The sequence below is a fragment of the Electrona antarctica genome (genome assembly GCF_951216825.1).
Source record: "Electrona antarctica genome assembly, chromosome: 18".
NCBI lineage: Eukaryota > Metazoa > Chordata > Actinopteri > Myctophiformes > Myctophidae > Electrona > Electrona antarctica.
The window spans coordinates 24,331,738-24,357,985 of NC_136799.1; the positions used below are offsets into that span (position 1 = coordinate 24,331,738).

Below are 26,248 nucleotides of genomic sequence, written 5' to 3' on the forward strand. Positions count from 1 at the left end.
AACTTGTAGACAGACAGGCAGACAGACAGTGAGAGAATGAAAGACAGACAGAATAGAGCGTTGGTCAGGTGGAGCGACATTCAGACACTGAGCTTGAATCTGACCTGGGGCCTCGGGCTTGACCAGGTCGAGCATCTGGCAGAGGAGGTCCTGGAAGGGCAGCGGTTCGATTCCCATGCCCTCCATCCTCTCACACTGCTCTTCATAGAAGTACTCCAACTCAAACATGGACAATACCCCGTCTCCATCCACATCCATACAGCGGAACCAGTACTCTATACTGGAAGACAGGTACAAGAGGGTCACACACATATACGGGTAAGGGGTGGCCACTTTTTGAGTGGTGCTAGCCACTCCTATAGACATCTATGTGTGTCCCTGGCTGTGTCCGTCCGAGTACAGAAATGGCATTTATTGACCACCAAGTGTCACTGTTGCGCAGCCCAACACACGCACGCACGCGCGCACACACACGCACACACACACACAGCTTTGAATTACCTGGTGTGATTTTTTTTGTCTTCCTCAGAGATGAGGAACCACACAAACTCGGCATAGCTCATCCTGCCTTCCCTCTGCACAGAGTTCCCCCTGAAAACAACACACATAAACATCTTTGATTGATTTATGTTTTTATTGACAAAAATGCATCTACATGACCATATATTTGTGTGTGTGTGTGTGTGTGTGTGTGTGTGTGTGTGTGTGTGTGTGTGTGTGTGTGTGTGTGTGTGCGTGCGTGCGTGCGTGCGTGCGTGCGCGCGTCCCTTACCGTGTGACGGCCCCTGAGAACATTCTCTCGATGATTCTGTTTGAGGATGCTGTCACAGAAGGGAATGAGAAGAATGTGACTTTAATCCCCCACACACACACACACACAAAATACAAACACATGCATTTTTAGGTAACTGAATACACAGTGATTGTGAACAGATGGGTTATCTGCACTGTGATTTCAATGTTTGCAAGAGTGACACATTATTTATGCTAGCACAAACATGGCATATAGTATACTGTATGAAGCAATCAGCTGCTGGGTCTTTACTTTGCTTTCAATGCAAGTGGCAAATCACTAATCACTATGTATTATACGTTTTACTTTAAATTAACTTATGTCCAATTGGGCAACAATTCTACACAAATCCCACACAATCGCAAAGCTGCAAAAAGAAAGTGTCACTTCAACATGTTTTATTTTTGTTTCGTTTTTTGTTTAAAACACTTTGTTGCTAAGAAATAAATCAGGCTCTTAGGTTATTGTGTAGCTCTCGTAGAAAGAGAATAAAATCCACACTCTCAGATTGTGGTTGGTTTAAAACGTTTTCATGATTCACGATTAAAAAAAAAGGCTGATCTACGAGCTCGTAACGTGGTGAGCTTGTAGATCTGATATTTTTCAACAGCTAAAGTTATAAAATAATGGTTAACGTTGTTAAAAAGCTACGGCAACACAGATGTGTTCCAGGTCTTAACACAATCCGTGTTTTCGTGCTTCGCGCTGCATTATGATGCATGATCGACTATTTTCACTACTTCTTAAACATTTGTTTTCTAATTTATAGAATTTCTTCCTGAAATTACTGGAAAATAAATCATTGAGTTTTGTTTTCAATTCGTGAAAAACAAATTAGCTTTTATTTTTGTAAATGTTTTGAAATAATATTAATTAAAAACAAAATGCAGGAAACAAAAAAACAAAAACAAAGGGACCCATAAAAATGTGTCCGCGACCCACCCAGTGTCTGGAAAACAGCGGTCTTGGGTTCTATGTAGAGGTCTATCTATACATGTGGTCTCACCGTGGTCATTGTATCTGGCCAGGTCCTTGGGGTCTATGTAGAGGTCGTGGTCGCTGTCCAGCTCCCAGAACTTGCAGTAGATGACGTAGAAGTGCTCGTAGGAGAAGTAGTCTGTGATCTGGTTGATGTCGTCCTCCTCCTCCAGCAGCGCCAGCGTCTGCAGGAAGTTGCTCCGCCGCAGCTCCGTCATGGTGATGCGTCCCGTCCACGAGCGGTTCACCACGTAGAATATCCGCTGGATCACCTGGCAATGACAACGCAAAAAAAATAAAAGTCACACTTGTGTGAAGTGAGGGGCACTCTTATCATCATACATCAAATTCCGTGCTCAGCCAATCAAATAATCACAAATGTCATTTCGGGGCAATCGCTTTCAGCATCTTCACTTTTCTGCCTCACTTTTATCCTCAATATGTACTTTGTTCAGCCAATCAAATCATCGCTATGGGGTGATCAGCCAATCCTCAGCCAATGTTTGTGTTCACACAGACCCGGAAAGCTGAGCATAGGAGAGGCTAGCGCCCCTCAAAAACACAAGAAATGACTCATAGTCATATTATATGTCTGCTGTCGGGAAGAAACCACCTAACTCCAAAATGTTCATTTTTCTGAAAATGAAAAATATAAATTGTTCAGGAAAGAAATAAAAACAAAGCAATACTGCCCCACCAACGTTGGTGTTGTGACTTTATATATTGTCAATTATTTGCATGACAGGGGGAGAGGTGGTGGAGTTAACAGTTTTAGCTAGCAGACAGTTTGAGGGTCCAATGGAGTTAAGAGGTTTTGTCGGAATCACTTTTTTACTACTTTTCATTGGTTCAATATTGTTTTAACCAACACACAGACGTAAAGACTAAGAGCAGGAGCCACTTCCTGGTTTTTAAACAGCTGCTTGCACGCTGCAAGTTGCAGCGTGGATGGAGCTTAATTTCCATCCACCAGCTGTTTAAGTAATTTAGACCTGAGGCTATGTCAGTGGTTCTCCACTGGACCCCCAGAATTATTATGTATTTGGCCACCGACCCCCATCTGAAAATATCTTGTTCCAGGGACTCCCCAGAAGCAAAGATTTTAGTTAAAAACGGTCGCTCGAAAGTATATTCCACATTTTCACGATAAAAAAAAAATAGCGGATCTACAAGCTCGTAGCACGGCAATCTATGAGCTTGTAGATCTGCTATTTTTCAATAGCTAAAGCATAACATAATGCTTAAAACACCAACAGGGGTTCAAAACCAGGAACTGACTCCTGCTCTGCTGCATCTTCGTGATGTGACTGTCTGCGACTGGTTTTGTTTCGCAAATTAATTAAATACTTTGAAAGAGTAACAGTAGAGAAACTGGTAGATAATTATGTAATTAATGTAAAAACTTAATGTATAAAGTGCATCGCACAAAATATTTTCAAATGTGGAGCCACGGGCAAATACATATCAATTTGTTCAGGGGACCTTGACATGAAAACTGTCCTACGGTAGTGGTGAGGTCAGTTGGCACAGGCTGAAGGAAGTGTCTAAATATGGAAGGCTGCTGCCTCTACAGGAGCGAGCTGTAGGGGGCGGTAGTGTGTGACCAATGATGTAATGATGCTATAAACTGCACCAGAACCCCAGCTGTGCATCTCTCCTCTTGCTAAAGTGCAGAGCCTCATCTGGGCTGGCTTCAACGCGTGTCTTTGCGCACGCGCACACACACGGAAATGCACCGTTGCTTTGTTGTGAGTCTACCGATATTACCATTATTTTGGTCAATATTGAGATTATGATTACATAAATTATGCTTACTAGTCATTGACTGACTGTATGTATTGCATATATTGAACTAAAAATCACACTTGTGTGAAGTGAGGGGCGCTCATATCATTATAAACATTATCTCATGAACAACTGATTGGTTAGCCGATTTGCTCGTCTACATATGACATATATTTTCCCTTCATTGTCAATGGCACAAATTTACGTCATATTTGACGGACATATGACCTAATTTCTCCTTTCATTGTCAATGGCAAATATGAGACGTGTGGGGACAAAAGCTGTATATAGGAGGGGCTAGCGCCCCTCAAAAAAGAGAGAGAAAATGTCTTAACAGTGGATTTTCTTGAACTCACTATTACTGACTCCATGTAGTATCATGTTGTTGCTGCTGGCCATTCTTGATTGGTAAGCACTTAAAATATATATTATATAATATATAAATAAAGATGACTTAACTTGACTTGACTACAGTTGTAGTCTTCATTAAGAAATGTTTGACTAAGTTGGCATTAGTAGTCCCCTGTGGTGATGGAGGCAATACTAGTAATTATAACTAACACAACTAGTATCAGCTGTCATACAGGGTACATCCACAGTCAGAGCTGGCACCATCAAGAGCTTCTCAGCAGAACGTCGCCAATCATGACCCAGTGATAGTTTTATGATCATCACTAATAGAGGTTTCCAGACAATTAATACCGCCACAGGCTTCGAATTCCACTCAGCAGTTCAGCAAGATGGAGCAGCACACTGAAGCCAAACTGATGCTGTGTATGTGACTCATGAAGGCCTGCTCAGCAAAATCACAAATTACAGTACAAGGCAAAGTGTAGTCTAAATCTTAAGCTTAATTTACCCACTGAGTCTTTGCAAACCGAAAATGGCCGAGCACGGTAAAATATAAATGTATTTAACTTAACTGAAACATCATAATGAAATAATCACAATTATTCATAGCATAATTATGTTGGAAAGCACATCATCCTTCCTTCCCTGCGACTGAATTCATTGAAAACGTGTTTGCAATTTTAGAAGCGGCAAGGACGAAGTTCTCTGCCCTATCAATTAGTAACGTCCGACGGTCGGTCACTAAATGTGCTCCGCTGCTATAAGCTCTGATTTAATGGATTAAATAACCCTGGGCGATTAACGTGTTAATCAACTGCAATAACTATTCATAAAACATCTAACAACAGTATGAAGGATAGCACAGTCATCATAGCTACTGTAAACACAAAATAACAGTAACATCAGCATTTAACATAAATACTGGTTATTACTAGAAACACGAGATGTGTTCGATTCTAATTAAGGTTATGTTTCCTCTTAACTATATTGATTTGAATTCTTCAAAAAAGAAAAGAACAAAAGATAAAGCTCTTATAGTGTCACATTGACGAAGACAAAGTTCACTAACCACTTAAACCCTATATAGTATATACTTAATCAATTAAGACCTGAGGCTGATTCTAATGCCTTCTTTAGTTCTCAAACCTTTTCGTGATTCAAAATCATTCATCACTTTAAAGATATTTCAAAAATGTAAAAAGTGAGGTGTACAAGTTGGCTGCATGCGTGGCACAAAGTGACACGCTGTGAGCTTGTATATCTGCTATTTTTGAATAGCCAGCGCAGAAGAAACCTAGAATGACACGGATGCTTTTCCGGTTTTAGTGGGTTTGACAGGAGTCCCCAGGGCTCTACACTAGGCCCCCTCCTTTTCTCCCTCTACTCCCTGACTAGCCTACTCCCTAACAGATCACAAAAAAGAAAATAATACATTTGCGCTAACACCACCATTTTCCAAAGAGGCGGCTCAAGTCTTCACCTTGCATGTCACCTACCGTTGTGATGTAGCGGGAATGGAATTCAGGAGCATCTTTCAGAAATGTTAGTCCTGGGTGGGTATCCACTATGTCCTACACATACAAATATACACAGAAACCAAATTAACAATCAACCTGGCAAACATAATGTTTCAACAACAAAGGAATCACTTTTTGTTTCCTTTTCCCCCCCCCAAGAATAACAATAGATAAAATGGCAGATCTACAAGCTAACAATGTGTCATGTCTCAGCTTCTAGATCAGCTCGTTTTTGCCATTAGTCAGAATCCGAGGCTTAGGCGTAGTAGTTAAACAGCCTTGTAGGAAGAATTCAATAAAAATAATGAGTATTATAGAATGTATATATTTTGTAGATTTATTGACAATATAGTTTTATATGAAAGACATTGATGTTGATATTCTTCTCACCTGTAGTAGAGGAATTAAGTCCTCCTGTTCCAAATAGTTACAGCTAGGCTTTGCTAGCAAGGAAATAAACCTGGAAGAATCGTCATGGCAACTGTGCAACAACCTGAGAGGAGAAGACAGAGGTAGAGGAACATCTCACTAGATCATACATGGGCAACTGTGCAACAACCTGAGAGGAGAAGACAGAGGTAGAGGAACATCCTCACTAGATCATACATGGGCAACTGTGCAACAACCTGAGAGGAGAAGACAGAGGTAGAGGAACATCCTCACTAGATCATACATGGGCAACTGAGAGGAGAAGACAGAGGTAGAGGAACATCTCACTAGATCATACATGGGCAACTGGCGGCCACGTCGTCACAAATAGAAGCTTGAGAACCACCGAGTTAGAGCGGTGTCATGTTTAGTTCCTGGAAACACTTTGGTGTCAATGAGTGTGCCGTGGAACAACAAATATTGCACAAGATTTATTACACAGTGTCGTCTGCAATACAACAAATTAATCACCCACCTTCACTTAATGCGGCCCCAGGTTAATATCAGAATATGGATATATGATTTATTTCAGCTGTTACAATTCCAAACATGCAAACATGACCCGCTTTAATTACGTTTTGAGCTTGTAGATCGGCAATCTTTGCTACAACAGTAATATGCAATGTGGCCGAGTGTCGAAATATAGTGGCCTTCTCCATCGTCAAAGTTGCCCACCCCTGCACTAGATGATAGATGAAGTTATACAATAAGAGTCAGATGAAGAGAAGATCTTACTTCCTCCAGGTCGCGATGAAGGAGTGAACAGAGACAAAGCCTGTCCTCTCTCCGCCTGCTCCGTTGAACATGGGGGCCTTCCAGTAGAGTGGACACCCACATGCCTGAGCAGAAACGGACACCAGTGTTAACCTTGCATCACAATGCAGACTTCCACTTTACCAAATTACTTTAATTTCCCCTTGAATCAGCGTTCACCATAACTCATAAGAGCACGGTGGCACATCTGCGTCAGAAGCACTGCAGCCAATGCAAGCAGAGGCAGACAATGTCCCGTGTCGTCTGGCGGGTTGTGTGGGCAGTGCCGGCATGAATGGCGGTCTTCTGGTATTTAGTACCTTTGACTTAAACTACAAAGTGAAATGGCTGCATGCCCGGACGGCTGCCGTAGATGTCCGGGCACAATTTAGGCATTTAGCAGACATTCTTTATCCAGATCGATTTACAGTAAGCAAGAACAAAAAAATAATACATCAATAAAAAAAGAATACATCAAATACATACAAATAATCATCATGAATCATACGTAAGCTAAGAACCGTGTGAAATATCTATATAATGAAACTATGTGTATACACTATAGAGTTCTATGTCTACATAATGCTATTTAAGTTACATAAGTTGAGCCTATACATACGCCTGTAAGGTCGTCGAGGCTAGGGCAAGTGCTACGGCAAGTGCTATGGGCTAAGATGGAGTCTGAAGAGGTGGGTTTTCAGACTATGGCAGAAGATTGGGAGCGAGTCTGCAGTTCTGATTGCCAGGGGAAGTGCATTCCACAGTTTTGGAGCCAGAAGGGAGAAGAGTTTGGGACGTGTGGAGTGTTGTCCCGGCGTATTTAGCGAAGGTACTTCCAGCCTCCCTGCGTCGGCTGATCCGAGCACGCGGGAGGGTTTGTAGGGTCCGATCAGGCTTGCAAGATATGGGGGTGCAATACCTTTGGTTGCTTTGAAAGCTAGCATCAGAGTTTTGTACTCTGTGTTGGGCGGCGGCCAGGAGCCAATAGAGGGACCAGAGAAGGGGGGTGACATGTGAGAATTTTTGGCTGGTTGAAGACAAGGCAAGCTGCGGCATTCTGGATCAATAGAAGAGGCTTAAGATAAGATTGATGTCTGACAGGACGCATGTGTTTGGTCCGACGTCCTACAGTCATGAGTCCGACACCCTACCCAAAACCCAATCCTAAACCTTCGTTGTAAGCGGCAACGCATGTCGGGAGCGACAGTGTTGTCGAACTAATGCCTGGCGGACCATTAGTATATCTAACCAACGTATGCACGCCCCGGGCACCCAGGCTACTAATCCAGCCTAACACTGTGTTGCAGGTTCCAATCCCAATCCCAGCGACCTTTGCTCTGTCAATCCCCATCTCTCTCTCCCCATTTGCTGTCAGCCTACTGTACTATCAAACTATAATGGAAATATAATATTTCCATTTCAAATATAAGTGAAATGGTAAATGAAACGGTTCCAAGTTGATGCCACCACACACACGCACACGCACACGCACACACACACACACACACACACACACACACACACACACACACACACACACACACACACACACACACACACAGAGAGCTTAGTCCTAGCCTAATACATGTTTGCCAGTGAAGATATCCGCTGTTTTTGTTGACTAGGTGTTCAGGCACTATGCAGGCTGGCTTCACATAATAGTATCGCTGATCAGAGCACTACATCACACGAAGCTTGACCAATCAAATCCGGATGTTACGTTGTGACGCCCACCAACCCACCACCGTCCACCAATAAGGCAGGGACTGACCTTGGCAATCTTTCCCATCTCATATATGTCTGCCTTCTCCTCCTCAAACTCAGTGTAGGCCGCCTCGATGGCGGTGATGGCTGCATCATGGTTGGGGGCTGGGCCCGTGGTCGGTAGCCCGCGGGGGTAATAGAACCGGGGAATGTTAATGGATGGTGGAGGAGGGATGACTATTACAGGGGGTGGAGGAGGGGTGGGTGAGCGGGGCGTGGGAGTGGCGGGGGGAGGGACAGGGGCCGGTGGAGGTGTGCCTGGCTTTTTCTCCGGTTTGGCTTGGACCTGAACAGAGAAAGAGAAAGCAAGACAGAGACAGAGAGAAAGGGGAGGTTTGTGTAAGTCATTTATTCTCAGCCATTTTCATTTCAAGGACCCCCAGTTCGACATGCACTTAAGAAGTTTTAATCTCTGGGACCCCAATCTATACACGGTAAAATAGCCCTATTTTGCACGTCTTATCTTATGCGCAATCCCTATTTTGCAAGTTGCGTTCAACGCAAACACATATTTAACTCCTGTGAGAGTGTTCATATGTTAATTGAGGGCCCTATGCAGAATCTGCTATTTTGCCCCTTGACTTAACCAGACTCACCTCATAGCGCTAAGACGTGGTCACAGGCAACGGGCGCACATTACGCATGCATGCATGATAGACAGAAAGCCCTCTCACCCCACATCAATCCATCCGATCGGAAAGACTCATGAAGAGCCGTGAGACTCTAGACATAATGTCCACTATGGTGTAAGGAACCTTAATACATATTTTTAAGCTTTGGAGCTTATTCCAGTGTGCGGACCTTACCTTTTTTCTATTATTAACCTCTGCCCAGCACTTTAAGTGAGTGGATGTGCGAACTCTATTGTACTTTTCTGTGGAATGATTAAAGTAACATCCAAACGGTTGACCACACCAATGACTAATTCGGGGCCATTTACAGTGTCACGCCTTGTCGTTGTGCGCAGATTACCGCACTCATAATAGCAAAATGGCATGGGCCACGTCTCCATGTCTTAAGACATAAGACCTGGCGGTAATTAAGACATGCATAATAGGGTTGTAAGGGTCCAGTTGGTTACATCTGTACATTCTCAAGTTATAAGGATCCATTTGGACGTGGTCTGATAACGCAACGTTGAAATTGAGAAAGAGTGGTGTAAGTGAATTAGGTGAAGAGATGGTAGAAAAGACCAGAACTTCACATAGAGGGTATGCTTGTTGTGACATCATCATCATCATCATACCCGGAAGTTATGCGGGAACACCTACTGAGTGGCAATAAACTACTTTCTGGCATTAGCCCATACATCCAAACAGAAAAGTCCTATATGATTGCATTAAACAACGTTAAAAAATGTTAAACTTACTTTGCCACTCACTTTATGCATTCGCATACCCTCTATACTTGTTTAGCTATGAACAATTGTACGGAAAGTGGTGGAATATAGTATTTTCATTGAAACATGAACATTAAATGAGAGGCTTATTCCAATCATTCCAACATTGCCATGTCATCTGGTCATGTGCAGAATAATAATCATTGAAGGTCCCCGTCTAATCAATGCCCAAGACAACATGCAGTATAAACAGATTAATATTTTACATTATTAAATTACCATTGTCAGTCACCAGTGCTGCATTAAAACCTAATCAGAATGAATAATATTATATTAATACTATTCTAAAAAATAGATATGATCATCAGATTTAGACTGGTGGGAACATAAGCAGATTGAACTCCATCATCATATCAGTGTGTTTGGTAACTGGAGCACTGTGCTGGAAACCAAATAGGACTGCCCTCCAGATTCCAGAGAAATGCATTCCGGGTAATGCACAGGTGATGAGAAATGGTATAGTTTATCTAAGGCTAAAGAGAACTGGGTGAACATTCCAGGTCTAAAAATGTTTGCATATATTAAACTATATTACTAAATCAAATTTAAATGAGATTTCCTTCTTCTAATGGCTGGCCAGAGACCAAGGGACAAGGAAAGCATATTTGGCCCAGATTAAATCCTGCACAGTTTTGTGGTATGTGGCATTATGTACTAAAGATCTGCTCATATGTTTGGAAATCAAATTACATTGGCTTCTGGATCATTCTTCGGTCTGAATCACACCCAACAGACAGACAATTGGACAGAGAGATAAATCCGTACAGATGGACACATAGTACATAAATACAGATCAACACAGACAAGCAGACTGACCGACACACTGGCTGTCTGCCACTCCGAACCTTTTGACCACTGCGGTCATAATCAGTGCAAGTCAGTCAGTTGTCAGTCAGAACATACACACGTTTTGCAGGATTTGTTTGAAAATAACATTGACATGTCTAGTGCAGTATGTGTCAAATTTGACGATTTCTTCAGATGACATGGAGCTAGACCTGGGTGGAATATTTCACCTCTCCAGGGGTCTGAACTCCCTTGTTGATGAGCAAATACAGATTTTACACAGTATGTAATTAAATGTGTTCATCTCTTTTGTAAATAATTACAGGTAACATCACTTAACTAATTTAACCAGAGTGTGGCTATGTGAACATCCCCACATGGTCATTTAAATATCACTGCACAAACCATAACAGTTAGGCTTTTAGACTATGAAACCACTGGTGCGTGGGTGTGTGTGTGCGCGTGTGCGTGTGCGTGTGTGTGTGTGTGTGTGTGTGTGTGTGCATATGGGGGGTGCTTCAGTCCATGCTGTGTGTATTGAGCAGGACAGCTGTATCCCTCAACCCCCTCTCTCTTCTTCACAGCGTTCATTCTATCACTCTATTCCTGAACCCCCTGCCCTATTTATACCCTGCTGGTATCTGCCTCAGAATAGCGTGTCTTCCATGGTATGCCACTCTGTGTGTACGAGACCAACACTATGCATGCATAGGACTAGCAGTGTGTGCATCATTGGATGGACACATTGAGACATATTCTTACAAAGTTGGCATTACGTTGAGTGCGTGTCTCAAATTGGCAACCCTGCTTGCCAATCCAACCCAACCCATCGATCCTTCTCAGACCTGCACCGACTGACCTGTTGCTCCTTGAAGATCTTGATTCTCTTCTTGAAGCGGGACGGGAGGACAAAGTCACACCCCTTCGCCAGAAAGGCCAGCTCCCCTCTCACGTCAGGGTCCCAGCGCAACGAGGTGTCCTTCATCCTCATGGTGGGGGCTGGGATCCGCAGCCCCCCACCAGACACAGCCACCGGTGCGACTACTGCCACCACGGCTGCCGACCGGACGGCTGGCCCGGTCCACCGACCGGTCCAGCAAGGCGAGCAGCTGGGGCGTATCAAAAATTAGCACGACCGACTAGTGAACCACCGACAAGCACAGATATCCAGAGGAGGAGCGAGTGAGCAGGGACGGAAAGAGACACGAGCTGAGGAGGCCCTATGAGACGTTTTCACACAAATCACTTCTTGTAGATCTTAAGATCAAGATTAAAGTTCAGGTTCACACGCGGAATCACTCAAGGTTCACGCTCAGAATACCATGCAGATTCACTCACGCATATCACACACACACACACACACACACACGTACGCATGCACGCACGCTCCCCCAAGGCGGCGTCCTGTATAGGCAGTAATCCGACAGTGTTCTATGTGTAAAGATATATTCCTTTGGGATTTCCTTTACAGTGCACAGGCCAGGAGGTAGGACAGACTGCAGCACCAGGAGCCAGCATCCAGCCGATCGTAGTCCAGTGGAGTGCCTCCCTGCGAGGCCGGAACGTTCTGAACTCTCCTTTGTTGCCTGCTATGGAGGTACAAATCTAGCATAGCCTCACTGGTGCCTGTCGCTCCAAGCTCGGCACTGACAGACTGTACTGAGAAACATGAGCCTTGCCGGGGTCTGGCAACACACATACATGCACGAACACGCGCACGCACACAGAGAGCAAACCGGCTGTCCTTAGAGGTGGGGGGGGGGGGGGGGGGTTGGCCATGTTGCACACATGTATCTACATGCATTACATACACAGCAAAAATCCTCAGTGGTCATTTAACAGAGAAAGTGTAGAAATGTACTGTTACGGGCCTAATGTGCATACATGAATGATATTAAATAAGCGAATACCCTTAAAACAACATTATTTCCCTTCAGTACAACAGTTACACTGATACTCACATCATACATACATCAATGAGCTCCCGAACAGCTTGTGTGCTGGATTTAATGATAAAAAAATAAATATAATAAAATAAAATAAAAATAATATATATATTATATCCTACTATAAATGTGCCACGTCTCTGTGTGTGTGCGTGCGTGTGTGTGTGTGTGTGTGTACGGTTGTAATGCACGTAACTCGAGAACCGTTTGACCCACCGACTTCACATTCGACACACACGTTCCACACCCCCACATGGAGTGCAGTGCCAGGTATCGAGTCGGTCGGACCCATGGTTCTCCAGAACCACCACAAAAAACTCTGGTCAGGCTCTGCCAGTGGGCCTAATGAGGCCAACTCCTTTCACCTGGGCCAGGCTCTGCCAGTGGGCCTAATGAGGCCAACTCCTTTCACCTGTGCAATTAACAGCCTCTGCCTCAGCCAATTGAGGCTCTATTAATTTTCCCGGAATGCTAGGTAAAGAAATAGGTCATCTGTAGATATCCATACTATTAATTTTCTCGGCTTTATCCTTGATGACAGGTACAAGCAACACTTGATTTTTGAGGGGCGCCAGCTCCTCCAACGTCTGGTTTTCAGACATGACGTCATGTGGCAGCCAAGTCTATGGACTTTTTTTGTCTTATTCATGCTCCCCCCAAAATCAGCAAGCCCCCAAAAATCAACAGGCCCCACCAAAAATCAGCAAGCCCCCATGACGTTATATGGCACTAGGACTGGTTACGTTTGCTTTAAGGTGACTTCATCATCTTAGACGATCATAAATGTGATGTGTGATTTTTGAGGGCCTCCTAAGTCCTATATACAGCTTTTGTCCCCACAAGTCTCAATATTTGCCATTGACAAAGGAGAAATTAGGTCAAATGTCTGCTAAATCTTGTAATATACAAGTAAGACGCGCGAACGCGGGAAGCGAACGCAGCTCGTAAATTGCAAAAACAACAATTAGAATAAATTACGTAATTTTGTAAGGTTTTTTTTAAGTTCTCTTTTTTTGTGTTTAAGTTTTTTTCTTAAGTTTTTCTTTCCTTTTAAAGTTTTTCCTTTTTAAGTTTTTTTTTAAGTTAAGTTTTTTTTTAAGTTAAGTTTTTTTTAAGTTTTTCTTTCCTTTTAAAGTTTTTCCTTTTTAAGTTTTTTTTTTAAGTTAAGTTTTTTTTTAAGTTAAGTTTTTTTTAAGTTTTTCTTTCCTTTTAAAGTTTTTCGTTTTTAAGTTTTTTTTTTAAGTTAAGTTTTTTTTAAGTTAAGTTTTTTGTGTGTGTGCGTTTTTCCTTTTTAAGTTTTTTTTTTAAGTTAAGTTTTTTTTTAAGTTAAGTTTTTTTTTAAGTTAAGTTTTGTGTGTGTGTGCGTTTTTCCTTTTAAGTTTTTTTTTTAAGTTAAGTTTTTTTTTAAGTTAAGTTTTTTTTTAAGTTAAGTTTTTTGTGTGTGCGTGCGTGCGTGCGTGCGTGCGTGCGTGCGTGTGCGTGCATGTGTGTGTTTTTGTGTGTGATACAGCTGCGCCCTCTGGTGGTGGGCGGGTGGTGTTACAGCGTGACACACACACAGACACACACACACACACACACACACACAGACGTGATCTGCTGGGTCTCATAGTAAATGCTCACTGCGTTCGCAATCACTGCGTTCGCAATAATTAATACAAATAATAAATCATTATCATTATAATTAAGGGAATAATTAAGGCTTTTTCCACACACATGTACAAATGGCCAGAGAATCAAATCTGCATGTGCCAGCACAATATCCTGCACCTGCCACTTCCCATTGGAGGCCCCTCAACACCTGCCACTTCCCATTGGAGGCCCCTCAACACCTGCCACTTCCCATTGGAGGCCTCTCAACACCTGCCACTTCCCATTGGAGGCTCCTCAACACCTGCCACTTCCCATTGGAGGCCCCTCAACACCTGCCACTTCCCATTGGAGGCCCCTCAACACCTGCCACTTCCCATTGGAGGCCTCTCAACACCTGCCACTTCCCATTGGAGGCTCCTCAACACCTGCCACTTCCCATTGGAGGCCCCTCAACACCTGCCACTTCCCATTGGAGGCCCCTCAACACCTGCCACTTCCCATTGGAGGCCCCTCAACACCTGCCACTTCCCATTGGAGGCCTCTCAACACCTGCCACTTCCTATTGGAGGCTCCTCAACACCTACAGCTGGTCCATAAGGCCCTGCACTGCAGAGGGACAGAGTTGAGGGGATCCCTCACATGACATCATGGAGACCCTTAGATCTCAATATCTGCATATATGGAGCCGGCAGGCAACTCTACATCTGACCTCAAACCCTTAGATCTCCATATATGGAGCTGACCTGTTCTGACATTCCAAATGTTGATCTGACCTCATTAAACCCTGTACACTCAAGACACGCTCCATATATGGCCAGTACAGAATCAATTCCATATGTTGATCTGACCCCCCCATGCCAAAGCACCAGCGCTCACGCAGCAGTCTGCCGTCAGCCAGGCGGATGCGTGCACGCGACGGTAATGGAGTAGTTCTACATTGCAGTATTGATACTTTGACTTAAGTAAAAACATGCAAGTACTTTTTCCAACTAACTAACTATAATTAAAGGCATTTTAAAGGCATTTGAAATAAAGGATGTTGCTTTTCAGGATTCCAATTAAAAAATAGCAAAACATTATTTAGGATTTCAATTCAAATAATAGCTGATCTACAAGCTCAAAACGTGTCACAGTGCGACGCATTTTGAGCTTTTAGATCTGATATTTTTGCTATATGACGGTAATATACAATGTGGCCCTCTGGAGTGAGTGTGGAACTCGCCTCGCCCTCACCATCGTCAAAGTTGCCCACCCCTGGCATACACCAACTCTACCCCACTGTACAACCACAGCTGATTAGTGACAGAGATTTACTCTCTCAGAATCTGTCAGTGCAACAAACATACATAGCGTTTCTGGAGAAGGGGAGCAGAAAGGGAGAGCCATGCGCCCTCTAGTGGTACTATGAGGGAATCTCACACACTCTCCAACCCCCCCAGAAAGGGAGCCAAATCACTACATTGATTTGTCGAGTGGATTTCTTAGCATAATAGAGAGCTCTGCAACCTGACCAGAGTACCGTATTATGGAAACTACAAAAAACAGCCTGTATATCCAGGCACTCTCTCTCTGAATCCAATTCATCTTTTGGTATTCTATATTGAAATTCTTTATTGGGAATATATTCCTGGAGTTATGTTATGTCTTATGTCTGCTTTTATGTTGTCTATATGAGGCCTTTCTGTTCTTGTATCATGTGTCAATATGACCCGTGCAACATCTAGACCGCCTGGTCTTTCTTTCTCCAAAGTTACATTCCTACCTGGTTGTTGCACTGGGTAAATACAGCAATTCTGCTCGCTATAAACTGCTGAATTTACCTAAACCCATATACTTAGTTGACTGGAGTCCCCCAGGGGTGTATACTAAGCCCCCTCCTTTTTTCCCTCTACACTAAACATCTTCACCAAAAACGGCCGATTTAGAAGCTCACAACATGTTGCGCTGTGGACGCGCTGTGAGCTTGTAGATCGGTTATTTTGGCCAAAAGATCGCTAGAAATAGGGACGCTAGGGTTCATGTGGTTAATATTTAGCATACTGGTATTCTGACAGGTGGCAAAGGATCAGTATGGTGACGACTGAGGTATGACAGTGAGATCAGACTCACTGGACACGCCAAAAACATCTTTGTGTGCGTGCGTGCGTGTGAGGAGGGAGGTGGCGAATGACTTTAGTACAAAACAAGTGAGTCACCTTGTGTTTTAAGGGAAGCTCTCATCTGCCTTATGTTCACTCCACTGAATTATTTGGAACAACTGGACTCTGTACTAAAGCCAAGGTCACATTCCTCACCAATGCGCACGCACACACGCACGCACACACGCACACCCCCCCCCCTACCTTTCCAAGCACTTGGGTGGGAGTCAATCACTATCTCCAGTCTATCAACAACTGGCAAAGATCTAAAGTTTCTCAGCCTTGTGGATGTCACCCCGCCTCCACCTTTCCATGTATTTTGTCTTGTCTCTGCCCTCTCCCTCCCTCCCTCTCTCTTTCTATGCTCCTCAGTATTGCTAATGAAGGGCCAATTTCACCACGTCATATGACCATGCACAGTAATTGATTTTTGGTGAGCGTCACAGTCATGCCACTTAGTATAAATTAGGATCTTTTGATCTCTCTCTCTCTCCTTGAAAACTTCCTATACACCCCCTCATTAACTCTTGCCATGAACTAGTTCCATCATAATTCTGTGTGTAAAGTGGAATATATGTATGTACGCACATGCAAGCGCGTGCGTGCGTGTGTGTGTGTGTAAGGAGAGCCAGAACAGATGCCATTGGGCAGCTGTGTGCCCTTATCCTGTCTGACTGACAGGCGGTGTGACTGGACCTCCTCTGAACATCTTCCCTGGGTCCTAGAGTCTGACAACTCCAAATTTGTGGCCAAAATCAATTTGGCCACGGACCCCCATTTGTTAATAATATACCAAAGTGTTAATAGTTTCAATATATATATTTTTTAGAATAGCCGAATAGCGGATCTGACACATCGTGAGCTTGTAGATTGGCTATTTTGAATTAGCCAATGTAGATATATATATATAAACTGATTTTGCTATTACATTTTTTTTCTGTGGACCTCTGGGGGTCCTTGAGGGGCTTCCAGGGGGTCCCCGGGACCCCTGAGGGTCCTTGAGCTGAGGCAGCAAGAAGTGCAAGGCGTCCACTGAGAAAGGCATACGTAAGGTAAATGAAAAGGTCAAGGGTCACAGAGTCTGAATCACGTAGTTACAGATCACTGGAATTCTATAAGTATCTGTCTCAGTCACTCTGCGCATGTGTGTGTGTGTGTGTGTGTGTGTGTGTGTGTGGAGCGTATGTGCTCAAGGGAGGGCAAAACTTTCCCGAGATTCCTTGCGAAGCCCCGCGGAAGCATGAGCGTGCGTCACAGAGCGCATGATCGGGTCTGTAAGTCCCGGAAAAGATTTGCTGTGATTGGCCAGTAATCACTTGAATGGCAGCGTGACGTAACGTGCCTTCCACACTTCCGCCGTACTTCCTCTCCCAGTGTAAATTCTTCCGCCCCTCCTTCAACACACATCGCTCCAACGAACTGCAGAGGCCAATGAGGCATCTATTCTTTTAATATCTATGTGTGTAATCCCCACCGCCACAATCCCATTGCTGGAAAAGGTGAGTCAGTAGCCTCTGTGGAACTGATCAGACAGGTGCATGATGGGAAGTGTAGGCGTGAGGCAGGGAGGACCATGGAGAGAACCTCGGTCTACATGCACTGCAGTGCAAACCACACATCTATAATTACACTCATTAACCACACCCCGATCTACAATTACACTCATTAACCACACCGCAATCTACAATTACACTCATTAACCACACCGCAATCTACAATTACACTCATTAACCACACCGCAATCTACAATTACACTCATTAATGAAGCCAGTGATAATCAACCTGTGGGCTGGGAACCACTGGTGGGCCACGACGGTATTGCGAGTGGGCCCCCTAAATAACTGGCAAAACACTACGATTTTAATGATTGATAATCGTGTGCATGTGCGCACCTCCCCTCCTCCCAATCTGTGATCTTCCTTGATGGATCCAGTTAACAGGGGCTAGATCTATCAGTCTTCACAGAGGTTGAATAGTGTGAACATAAGCACGCGTGCGCGCACACACACCTTTTCCCCTGCTGCCTAATGTGTAAAATTACCCATGTAAATATAGTCTCCAATTCAATGTTTATTTCTGTGTCAGGCACTGGGCAGACTTCTTGCTTGCGCCACACACACACACACACACACACACACACACACACACACACACACACACACACACACACACACACACACACACACACACACACACACACACACACACACACACACACACACACACACACACACACACACACACACACACACACACACACACACACACACACACACACACACACACACACACACACACACACACACACACACACACACACACGATGTATTCCATTACAGATGTCTAGTTACCTAAACTTGTGTACTACATCCAAAGTTATGTTACTACTATAGTGTAAGTATTGTACATCCTTATTCTTTGCAATCAAACTCCTACAATAATGTTAAATGTAACCAGTTACTCTCCAAAACATTCACTTCCCCCCCTCTCTCTCTCCCTCTCTCTCTCTCTCCCTCACACACACTTGAGAATAAGCATGCCAAATGCCATCTCCATGGCGATAACCCTTTCCCTGGATTGAGTGTTGCCGGGGTGGGCGGAATGCTCCCAGGGTACCGTGCCAACAGCAGGAAACGCTGCTCACATCGCTGCGACTATTCCCAGACTTCCTCTCACAAAAGGCACGCACGCACGCACGCACGCACGCACGCACGCACGCGTACACACGCAAACACACACACACACACACACACAGGCTATCCTGGGAACCCCCTCTGAATTACCGCGAGAAAAAGTAAACCTCAGCTCAAGTGCTGGTGTTTGGTAACAACAGATGAAGTGAATCAGTGCCGACCACGGCCTAGCCCCCCATTCACACCCCACAACAACATTACAGGGGCACGCAGAGACCGTGTCAGCTATACTGCAGCATAGTGTGTGGGCACTGGGCAGCGCGGAAGGAGGCCAGGCGGGTACAGGGGATTGTGCCGTAACTGAAAAGTCCCTGCAGGTTCAAGCCATACAAACACGTGTTCCAGAGTAAGACACTCATTGCATTCCTGCACTTTAACCAAATGAATCCTGGCGTCCACATTCTGAGCAAGTCATGACAGACAGGTGAGCATTCTGGGAAAATAGACGATCTACAAGCTCACAGCTTGGCGGGTTGCAACGCGTTGTGAACTTGTAGATAGGCTATTCTCAGCAAAGAGATTTGATGTAGAGGGAAAAAGCAGACAGCCAAGTACAGAGTAGACCCGTGCAGGACCCCAGTCAACAAATATATAGTATACAAGTGGTTAAGTTACTGTATGTCAGAGGCTGTCCTGTCAGGTCACAAGTTCGATCCCTTAGGCTACAACCTGTAATTCCACCTGTTCAGTCATCCGGGAATAGTTTGGGCCGAATGCCTCACACGTACATCTAAACGGAACTGTGCAACCCAGGAAACATGGATGAGAATTTAGTGTAGGACGGTGGTTCTGAAAGTGGTGTCTGGGGACCCCCAGGGGTCCTTGAGGGTGTTCCAGGGGGTCCCCCCATAAAATGTGTTAATATAGCGTCGAAATCACTTTAACCACTGTAAGCCTACAGTGCATACTACATTAGCTATGCAGTATGTACTAATAGAGGGTATGCGCATGCATGAAAGTGAGAGGCAAAGTGAGATTTAAGACGTTTAATGCAATCAGATAGGACTTTTCTGTTTGGATGTATGGGCTGTCAAGGCCAGAAAGTATTTTTTTTTTTACCACTCATAGGCATTCCCGCATAACTTCCTGGTATGATGATGACATCACGCGCATACCCTCATATCATGTGAAAAGTAATTCCCCGATGTAAAATAATTTCAGATGGGGGTCCGCGGCCGAAATACATTTGGGGGTCCTTGACATGAAAAGGTTTTAGAATCACTGGTTCTAAAACCACCCTCAGGTGCAGCTCTGCCAACCAACTGGAACCCCACGAGTCAAACAAGCGAACCTGGGGTGACAGGGCCTTCGCAGTGGCCACGCCCCCTCATTGTGGAACTCACTCCCAGCTCACATCAGACTCGCTTTTCCTATATAATTCCCCACCCCCCACCTTGTCTGCCTACCTTAGTTTCTAGTTTTTAACCTTTTAACTAGTTTATTTTTCTAATAAAGCTGTTCTTATTTTGTTCTGTAAAGCGACTTTGGGTACCTTGTAAAGCTCTATATGTATTATTATTAGTATTACTGGTGTAGGAGACGTCATCAAAAAAACAGCTTGTTGCCAGTAAAGGTTTGAGTAGCTCCTTGACCCTGTGAGACTCTGAGACTGCGTGGCCTGTTGCTGGGAGCCCTGCCCGTCTACATCTGCCAAATACTCGCCCAATGCATCACCAGCCCTCAGCGGACATGGGAACCAGGGCGCTTGTCTTGTCAACAACTCCTGTTTAATAACAACAACCATCCAGTCTTCAGAAGGTTCATTTAGGACCCTATTTATACACACGCAAGCACGGGCACGCGCATGCTAGGGCTTTAAGCAACTTGTCGACAATTCAACTAGTCGACTAGTAAATCCATTAGTTGACCTTATTGGTACTAGTTGACTAGTTGATAAGACTTATTTTTTTCGTTTTTGTAGTACTCAAGATCAGCTAGAATGCTACATTTTTTAAATGTACAAATATTATTTAAAGGGGAAAACCACCCATTTTCAACATTTTACTATGTCATTAATATACCTTAGAGCTGTTGTGTGGAAATAATAAAAAAGTCCCCCACATTCTGTGTTTCTTAGAACTGTAATTATGAAAAAAGCATTAACATGGTGAAACACATCTTGATGACATCATCAAGATGTGATTCACCATGTTAATGATTTTTTTCAGACCTCAGACACAGACTGGGGGGACTTTTTATTATTTCCACACAACAGCTCTAAGGTATATTAATGACATAGTAAAATGTTGAAAATGAGTGGAATGCCCCTTTAAAACAAATATTTTTTTATTATTTACTATACTAGAAGCACACACACACACACACACACACACACACACACACACACACACACACACACACACACACACACACACACACACACACACACACACACACACACACACACACACACACACACACACACACACACACACACACACACACTTATTGGGGTTAAGTTAAGCAGTACCTTACTACCTTCCCATGGCTACAGTATGTTAAGATGTTATGTTAACCATCAGCAGTGGCATTCAGACCTGGTCTGGAGCTGCAGTGGGAGGGATCTGCCACCAGAGTGCAGTATTGGACTCAACAGCCAACATGAGAGTACTAGATCACTTCCTGCTTGGTTTAATTTTTCTCCATATTTCTCCTGCCTATTGAAGGCCACAAGTCTCTGCCTGGCCTGCAAACTAATCGCAGATTCCCAAAAGGTAAGAGTCACTACATATTCCACCTTTCCACTTGAATTCACAAGGCAGCAGAGTATCCACACATAGGCATATACTCTCTACACAAAGTAACACTTGTGTGTGGAACTATGTTGCAAAGTAAGTGTACCACCAGGCACAAATCCCCAACTTATTATTTGAGCTCTTTGACAACCGTTTTCTGGTGCCCGCTTCAATTTCAGATCTCAACCTACAGATCCTCATCACAACACAACAGCCTATACAGTTGGAGTTGTGTCTGTGTTGCAGCCGAGGAAACGCTAGAGGGCAGCATCATCTTTGTAGTGTGTCAGACACTCCAGTCAGCTATTCTCAGCAAAGAGATTTGATGTAGAGGGAAATACTGAGTACTGTACTTGTGTCGAAAGGTCTCCCTATGGGTGAGCTTGCTTGTCTCTTCTCATCCTGGTCTGGGGGCAAGTCTACTAAACCAGTGGTTTTCCACCGGTGGTCCGTGCATCATGTGGCCCCCTGATGCCCCCCTGATGCCCCTCGTAAATCATGTGGCCCCCTGATGCCCCCCTGATGCCCCTCTGTGCATCATGTGGCCCCCTGATGCCCCCCTGATGCCCCTCGTAAATCATGTGGCCCCCTGATGCCCCCCTGATGCCCCTCTGTGCATCATGTGGCCCCCTGATGCCCCCCTGATGCCCCTCTGTGCATCATGTGGCCCCCTGCTAAATGATGGAGAGTTGGTAACCAGTTTAACTCTTGAGAGCGTAAAATGAAACCAAATTGACCCAAATGGTTTCAAATGGTTAAATCAATGTTAAACATCTGCATTACAATAAGTCTACACAATTAAAGAATTAAAAATAATGATTTTAAATAATTATACTAAATAATTATGATTATCAACCACAACAAGGTAAGCAATCAAATAAACAGAGTGCAACAAATAAATGAGTGAAAACAAGCGTTACAGAGTAACCAGAAGTCTCACTCGGACACTAAAGCCTGATTTAGACTCTGGTTGTAGATTGCGTCTCGCACCGAAATAAGCCGATCCATAACCTCACAAAGCGTCGCATCAGGCTTAGCTCTCCTGGCCCAAAGATTGTCTTCACTCGCCGGGGGACAAAGAACGTCTTAGCGCTGACTGAGCCATAAAACACCCAAAACCTGGAGGCAGGCGCACGCACACACACACACACACACACACACACACACACACACACACACACACACACACACACACACACACACACACACACACACACACACACACACACACACACACACACACACACACACACACACACACACACACACACACACGCACACGCACACACACACAGCTGAAGTATTAATCTAAAAACCATTGGCCGTCCACCTGATCTCCCCAGCTGAGGGCTCTCTGCAGGAGACAAGCTATTGGTATTACAGAGGCTGGAAGGAAGGAAGAGTCCCACCTCCATCCGTAAACATGTTTTGGTGGTTTCCACGGCAACACAAAAGGAGGCCCGTGGACTGGTCTGTACGCAGAAATGACAGGCCCATACAGATGGAGACTTGTGCAATGGCTGTGCACGTGCGTGCGTGCATGCGTGCTTACTTGTATTACTATACTAGCGAGGACCAGTAGACATTGTGGGGATAACTTTCCTGGTCCTCACAAGAGAAATGGTCGTTTCATGGTTTAATACTAGTTTTAAGTTACAGTTAGGAAAAGATTGAGATCGGCATTAGTAGTATGTTTATATACATATCTATACATATACATATACATATAGAAAATGTTATAATTTTTAGGAATTTTGTAATTACATTCCATTAATTAAATAATATTAATGAAGAAGTAGTGAAAATAGCCGATCTACAAGCTCGCAACGTGGCGCGCCGCGTTGCACACTTGTAGATCTGCTGTTATGGTCCGGTCATGGTCCCGGGTCTAATCTCTCTTTTGGGTCTCGACCTGAAAAGTTTGGGAACCAGTGCTCTAGAGAGGTTAGGTTTAGGGCTTAGGGATAGAGTTATGGCTGATTTGTGCTGCCGTCGCACACTGAAAATATGCGATCTACAAGCTCACTATGCATTGCATGCACAATGCTGATATGTTTGGCTTTAGGGCTAGGGTAAAATAAATTAAAATTGCTGTGCTAAAAGGTTGAGATACTCACAAATATAGTAATACAAACGTGCGTGCGAGACAGACAGACAGACAGACAGACAGACAGACAGACAGACAGACAGACAGACAGACAGACAGACACTAACGATGCATTGGGAAACCTCTGTTGGACGACATCCCAGCCTGCACTGGGAGTGGTGAATCATGATGTCACTCCCTTAAAAGCTGTACACATAGGCTACAGTACATGCATGGTGTGCATGTTCACATGTGTATGTCTATTCTCTTTGCCCAATTGCTACTCTGAGGTCGATGAGATGTGTGTGTGTGTGTGTGTGTGTGTGTGTGTGTGTGTGTGTGTGTGTGTGTGTGTGTGTGTGTGTGTGTGTGTGTGTGTGTGTGTGTGTGTGTGTGTGTGTGTGTGTGTGTGAAAGAGAGAGAGAGAGAGAGAGTAAGAGGTGGTCTATTCCATTGTGTATGCTAACCTTGAAGACTGTGTTGGAAAGTCCTCTCTCACATAGCAACATAAGCCCATCGATCTGGGAGTTCATTGTTGCACATGCGTGCGTGCGTGTGTGTGTGTGTGTGTGTGTGTGTGTGTGTGTGTGTGTCTGTGTGTGTGTGTGCGTGCAGTGGGGTGTCAATTCTATTGTGTGGGCCAACCTTGAATTCTATCATCTATATTGGAAAATCTTCCCTCATACAGTATATAGTCCTGATTGGGAATCCATTGTTATATGGCGGGATGTGTGTGTGTGTGTGTGTGTGTGTGTGTGTGTGTGTGTGTGTGTGTGTGTGTGTGTGTGTGTGTGTGTGTGTGTGTGTGTGTGTGTGTGTGTGTGTGTGTGTGCGCGCGCGCGTGCGTGCATGCGTGTACACGCATACACATGTGGGGAGCAGAGGCGCCCCGCTTGGCGGTGGTTCCTGCTGCGACCTCATTTCCTGTGGAAGCAGCCGGAGAATGATGTCATCCTACAAGCGGCCCAGAGTCAACAAGTCTACAAAGTCCAGCCGAGAACACTGAGACTTCCTCACAGCACACCGTCCATTACTCTAGTGGTTCTCAGACCTTTTAGAACACTGAGACTTCCTCACAGCACACCGGCCATTACTCTAGTGGTTCTCAGACCTTTTAGAACACTGAGACTTCCTCACAGCACACCGTCCATTACTCTACTGGTTCTCAGACCTTTTAGAACACTGAGACTTCCTCACAGCACACCGTCCATTACTCTAGTGGTTCTCAAACCTTTTAGAACACTGAGACTTCCTCACAGCACACCCTCCATTACTCTAGTGGTTCTCAAACCTTTTAGAACACTGAGACTTCCTCACAGCACACCCTCCATTACTCTAGTGGTTCTCAGACCTTTTAGAACACTGAGACTTCCTCACAGCACACCGTCCATTACTCTAGTGGTTCTCAAACCTTTTAGAACACTGAGACTTCCTCACAGCACACCGGCCATTACTCTAGTGGTTCTCAGGACCTTTTACAACACTGAGACTTCCTCACAGCACACCGTCCATTACTCTACTGGTTCTCAGACCTTTCAGAACACTGAGACTTCCTCACAGCACACCGTCCATTACTCTAGTGGTTCTCAAACCTTTTAGAACACTGAGAATTCCTCACAGCACACCCTCCATTACTCTACTGGTTCTCAAACCTTTTAGAACACTGAGACTTCCTCACAGCACACCGGCCATTACTCTAGTGGTTCTCAGACCTTTTAGAACACTGAGACTTCCTCACAGCACACCCTCCATTACTCTACTGGTTCTCAAACCTTTTAGAACACTGAGACTTCCTCACAGCACACCGTCCATTACTCTACTGGTTCTCAGACCTTTTAGAACACTGAGACTTCCTCACAGCACACCGGCCATTACTCTAGTGGTTCTCAAACCTTTTAGAACACTGAGACTCTTATTTTGTCTTCCTCACACCGTCCATTACTCCAGCGGTTCCCAAAACTTTTAGCCCGTGACCCAAAACAGAAAATAAAAATTCTCCCCGGACCCAAACTAGTGAAAATAGCCGATCTACAAGCGCACAACGCGGCACTTCGCGCCACATTGTGCGCTTGTAGATCCGGCTATTTTCACTACTTCTTTTCTTCTAGTTTACGGAATTTCTCTTTTATGAAGTTACAGATTTTCTTTTTTTAATTTTGGTTTAATTCATGAAAAGTTTAGCTTTTTGGGGGAATACGTTTTGAAAAAATACATTTAGGAAAACCAAAAATAAAGGCGACCCATAACAATAAATGGGTCCCGACCCAGTGTTTGGGATACTCTGTACCATGCAAGTCCCCATGAGTTCTTCTTGTCCTCTCTCTGAGTCAACAACATGGAGACCACCCTCCCGTCTTCCCCCCGCTGGGTCACACAGTCCCTCATTCATCCTTCCAGTTCAAAAGACTTCGTGTCCTCTAAGGTGAAGTAGATAAAGTAGCACTTTTCCAGGTGTCTGGGCCAAGACGGTGCTGCTTGTTTAAGGGGCGGCCATAAACTACG

The 26,248-nt window shown here is 44.4% G+C and overlaps 1 protein-coding gene across 2 annotated transcripts in view; it reads right to left on the reverse strand.

The window, feature by feature from the left end:
- Nucleotides 1-26,248, reverse strand: part of ppp2r3a (protein phosphatase 2, regulatory subunit B'', alpha) — a 105,423-nt gene that overhangs the window by 9,575 nt on the left and 69,600 nt on the right. The window contains exons 1-9 of one of the 2 annotated variants that reach the window (XM_079528909.1): nucleotides 11,415-12,189; nucleotides 8,378-8,656; nucleotides 6,589-6,692; nucleotides 5,815-5,917; nucleotides 5,404-5,478; nucleotides 1,800-2,043; nucleotides 773-821; nucleotides 502-591; nucleotides 105-280 (exon numbers count right to left, since the gene is read on the reverse strand). In XM_079528909.1, coding sequence (XP_079385035.1) covers nucleotides 105-280; nucleotides 502-591; nucleotides 773-821; nucleotides 1,800-2,043; nucleotides 5,404-5,478; nucleotides 5,815-5,917; nucleotides 6,589-6,692; nucleotides 8,378-8,656; nucleotides 11,415-11,546 — 1,252 coding nt within the window. In that variant the 5' untranslated portion in view covers nucleotides 11,547-12,189. Of the gene's footprint in view, nucleotides 1-104; nucleotides 281-501; nucleotides 592-772; nucleotides 822-1,799; nucleotides 2,044-5,403; nucleotides 5,479-5,814; nucleotides 5,918-6,588; nucleotides 6,693-8,377; nucleotides 8,657-11,414; nucleotides 12,190-26,248 lie in introns of those variants that run through there. The other variant, XM_079528908.1, reaches the window with a different exon arrangement.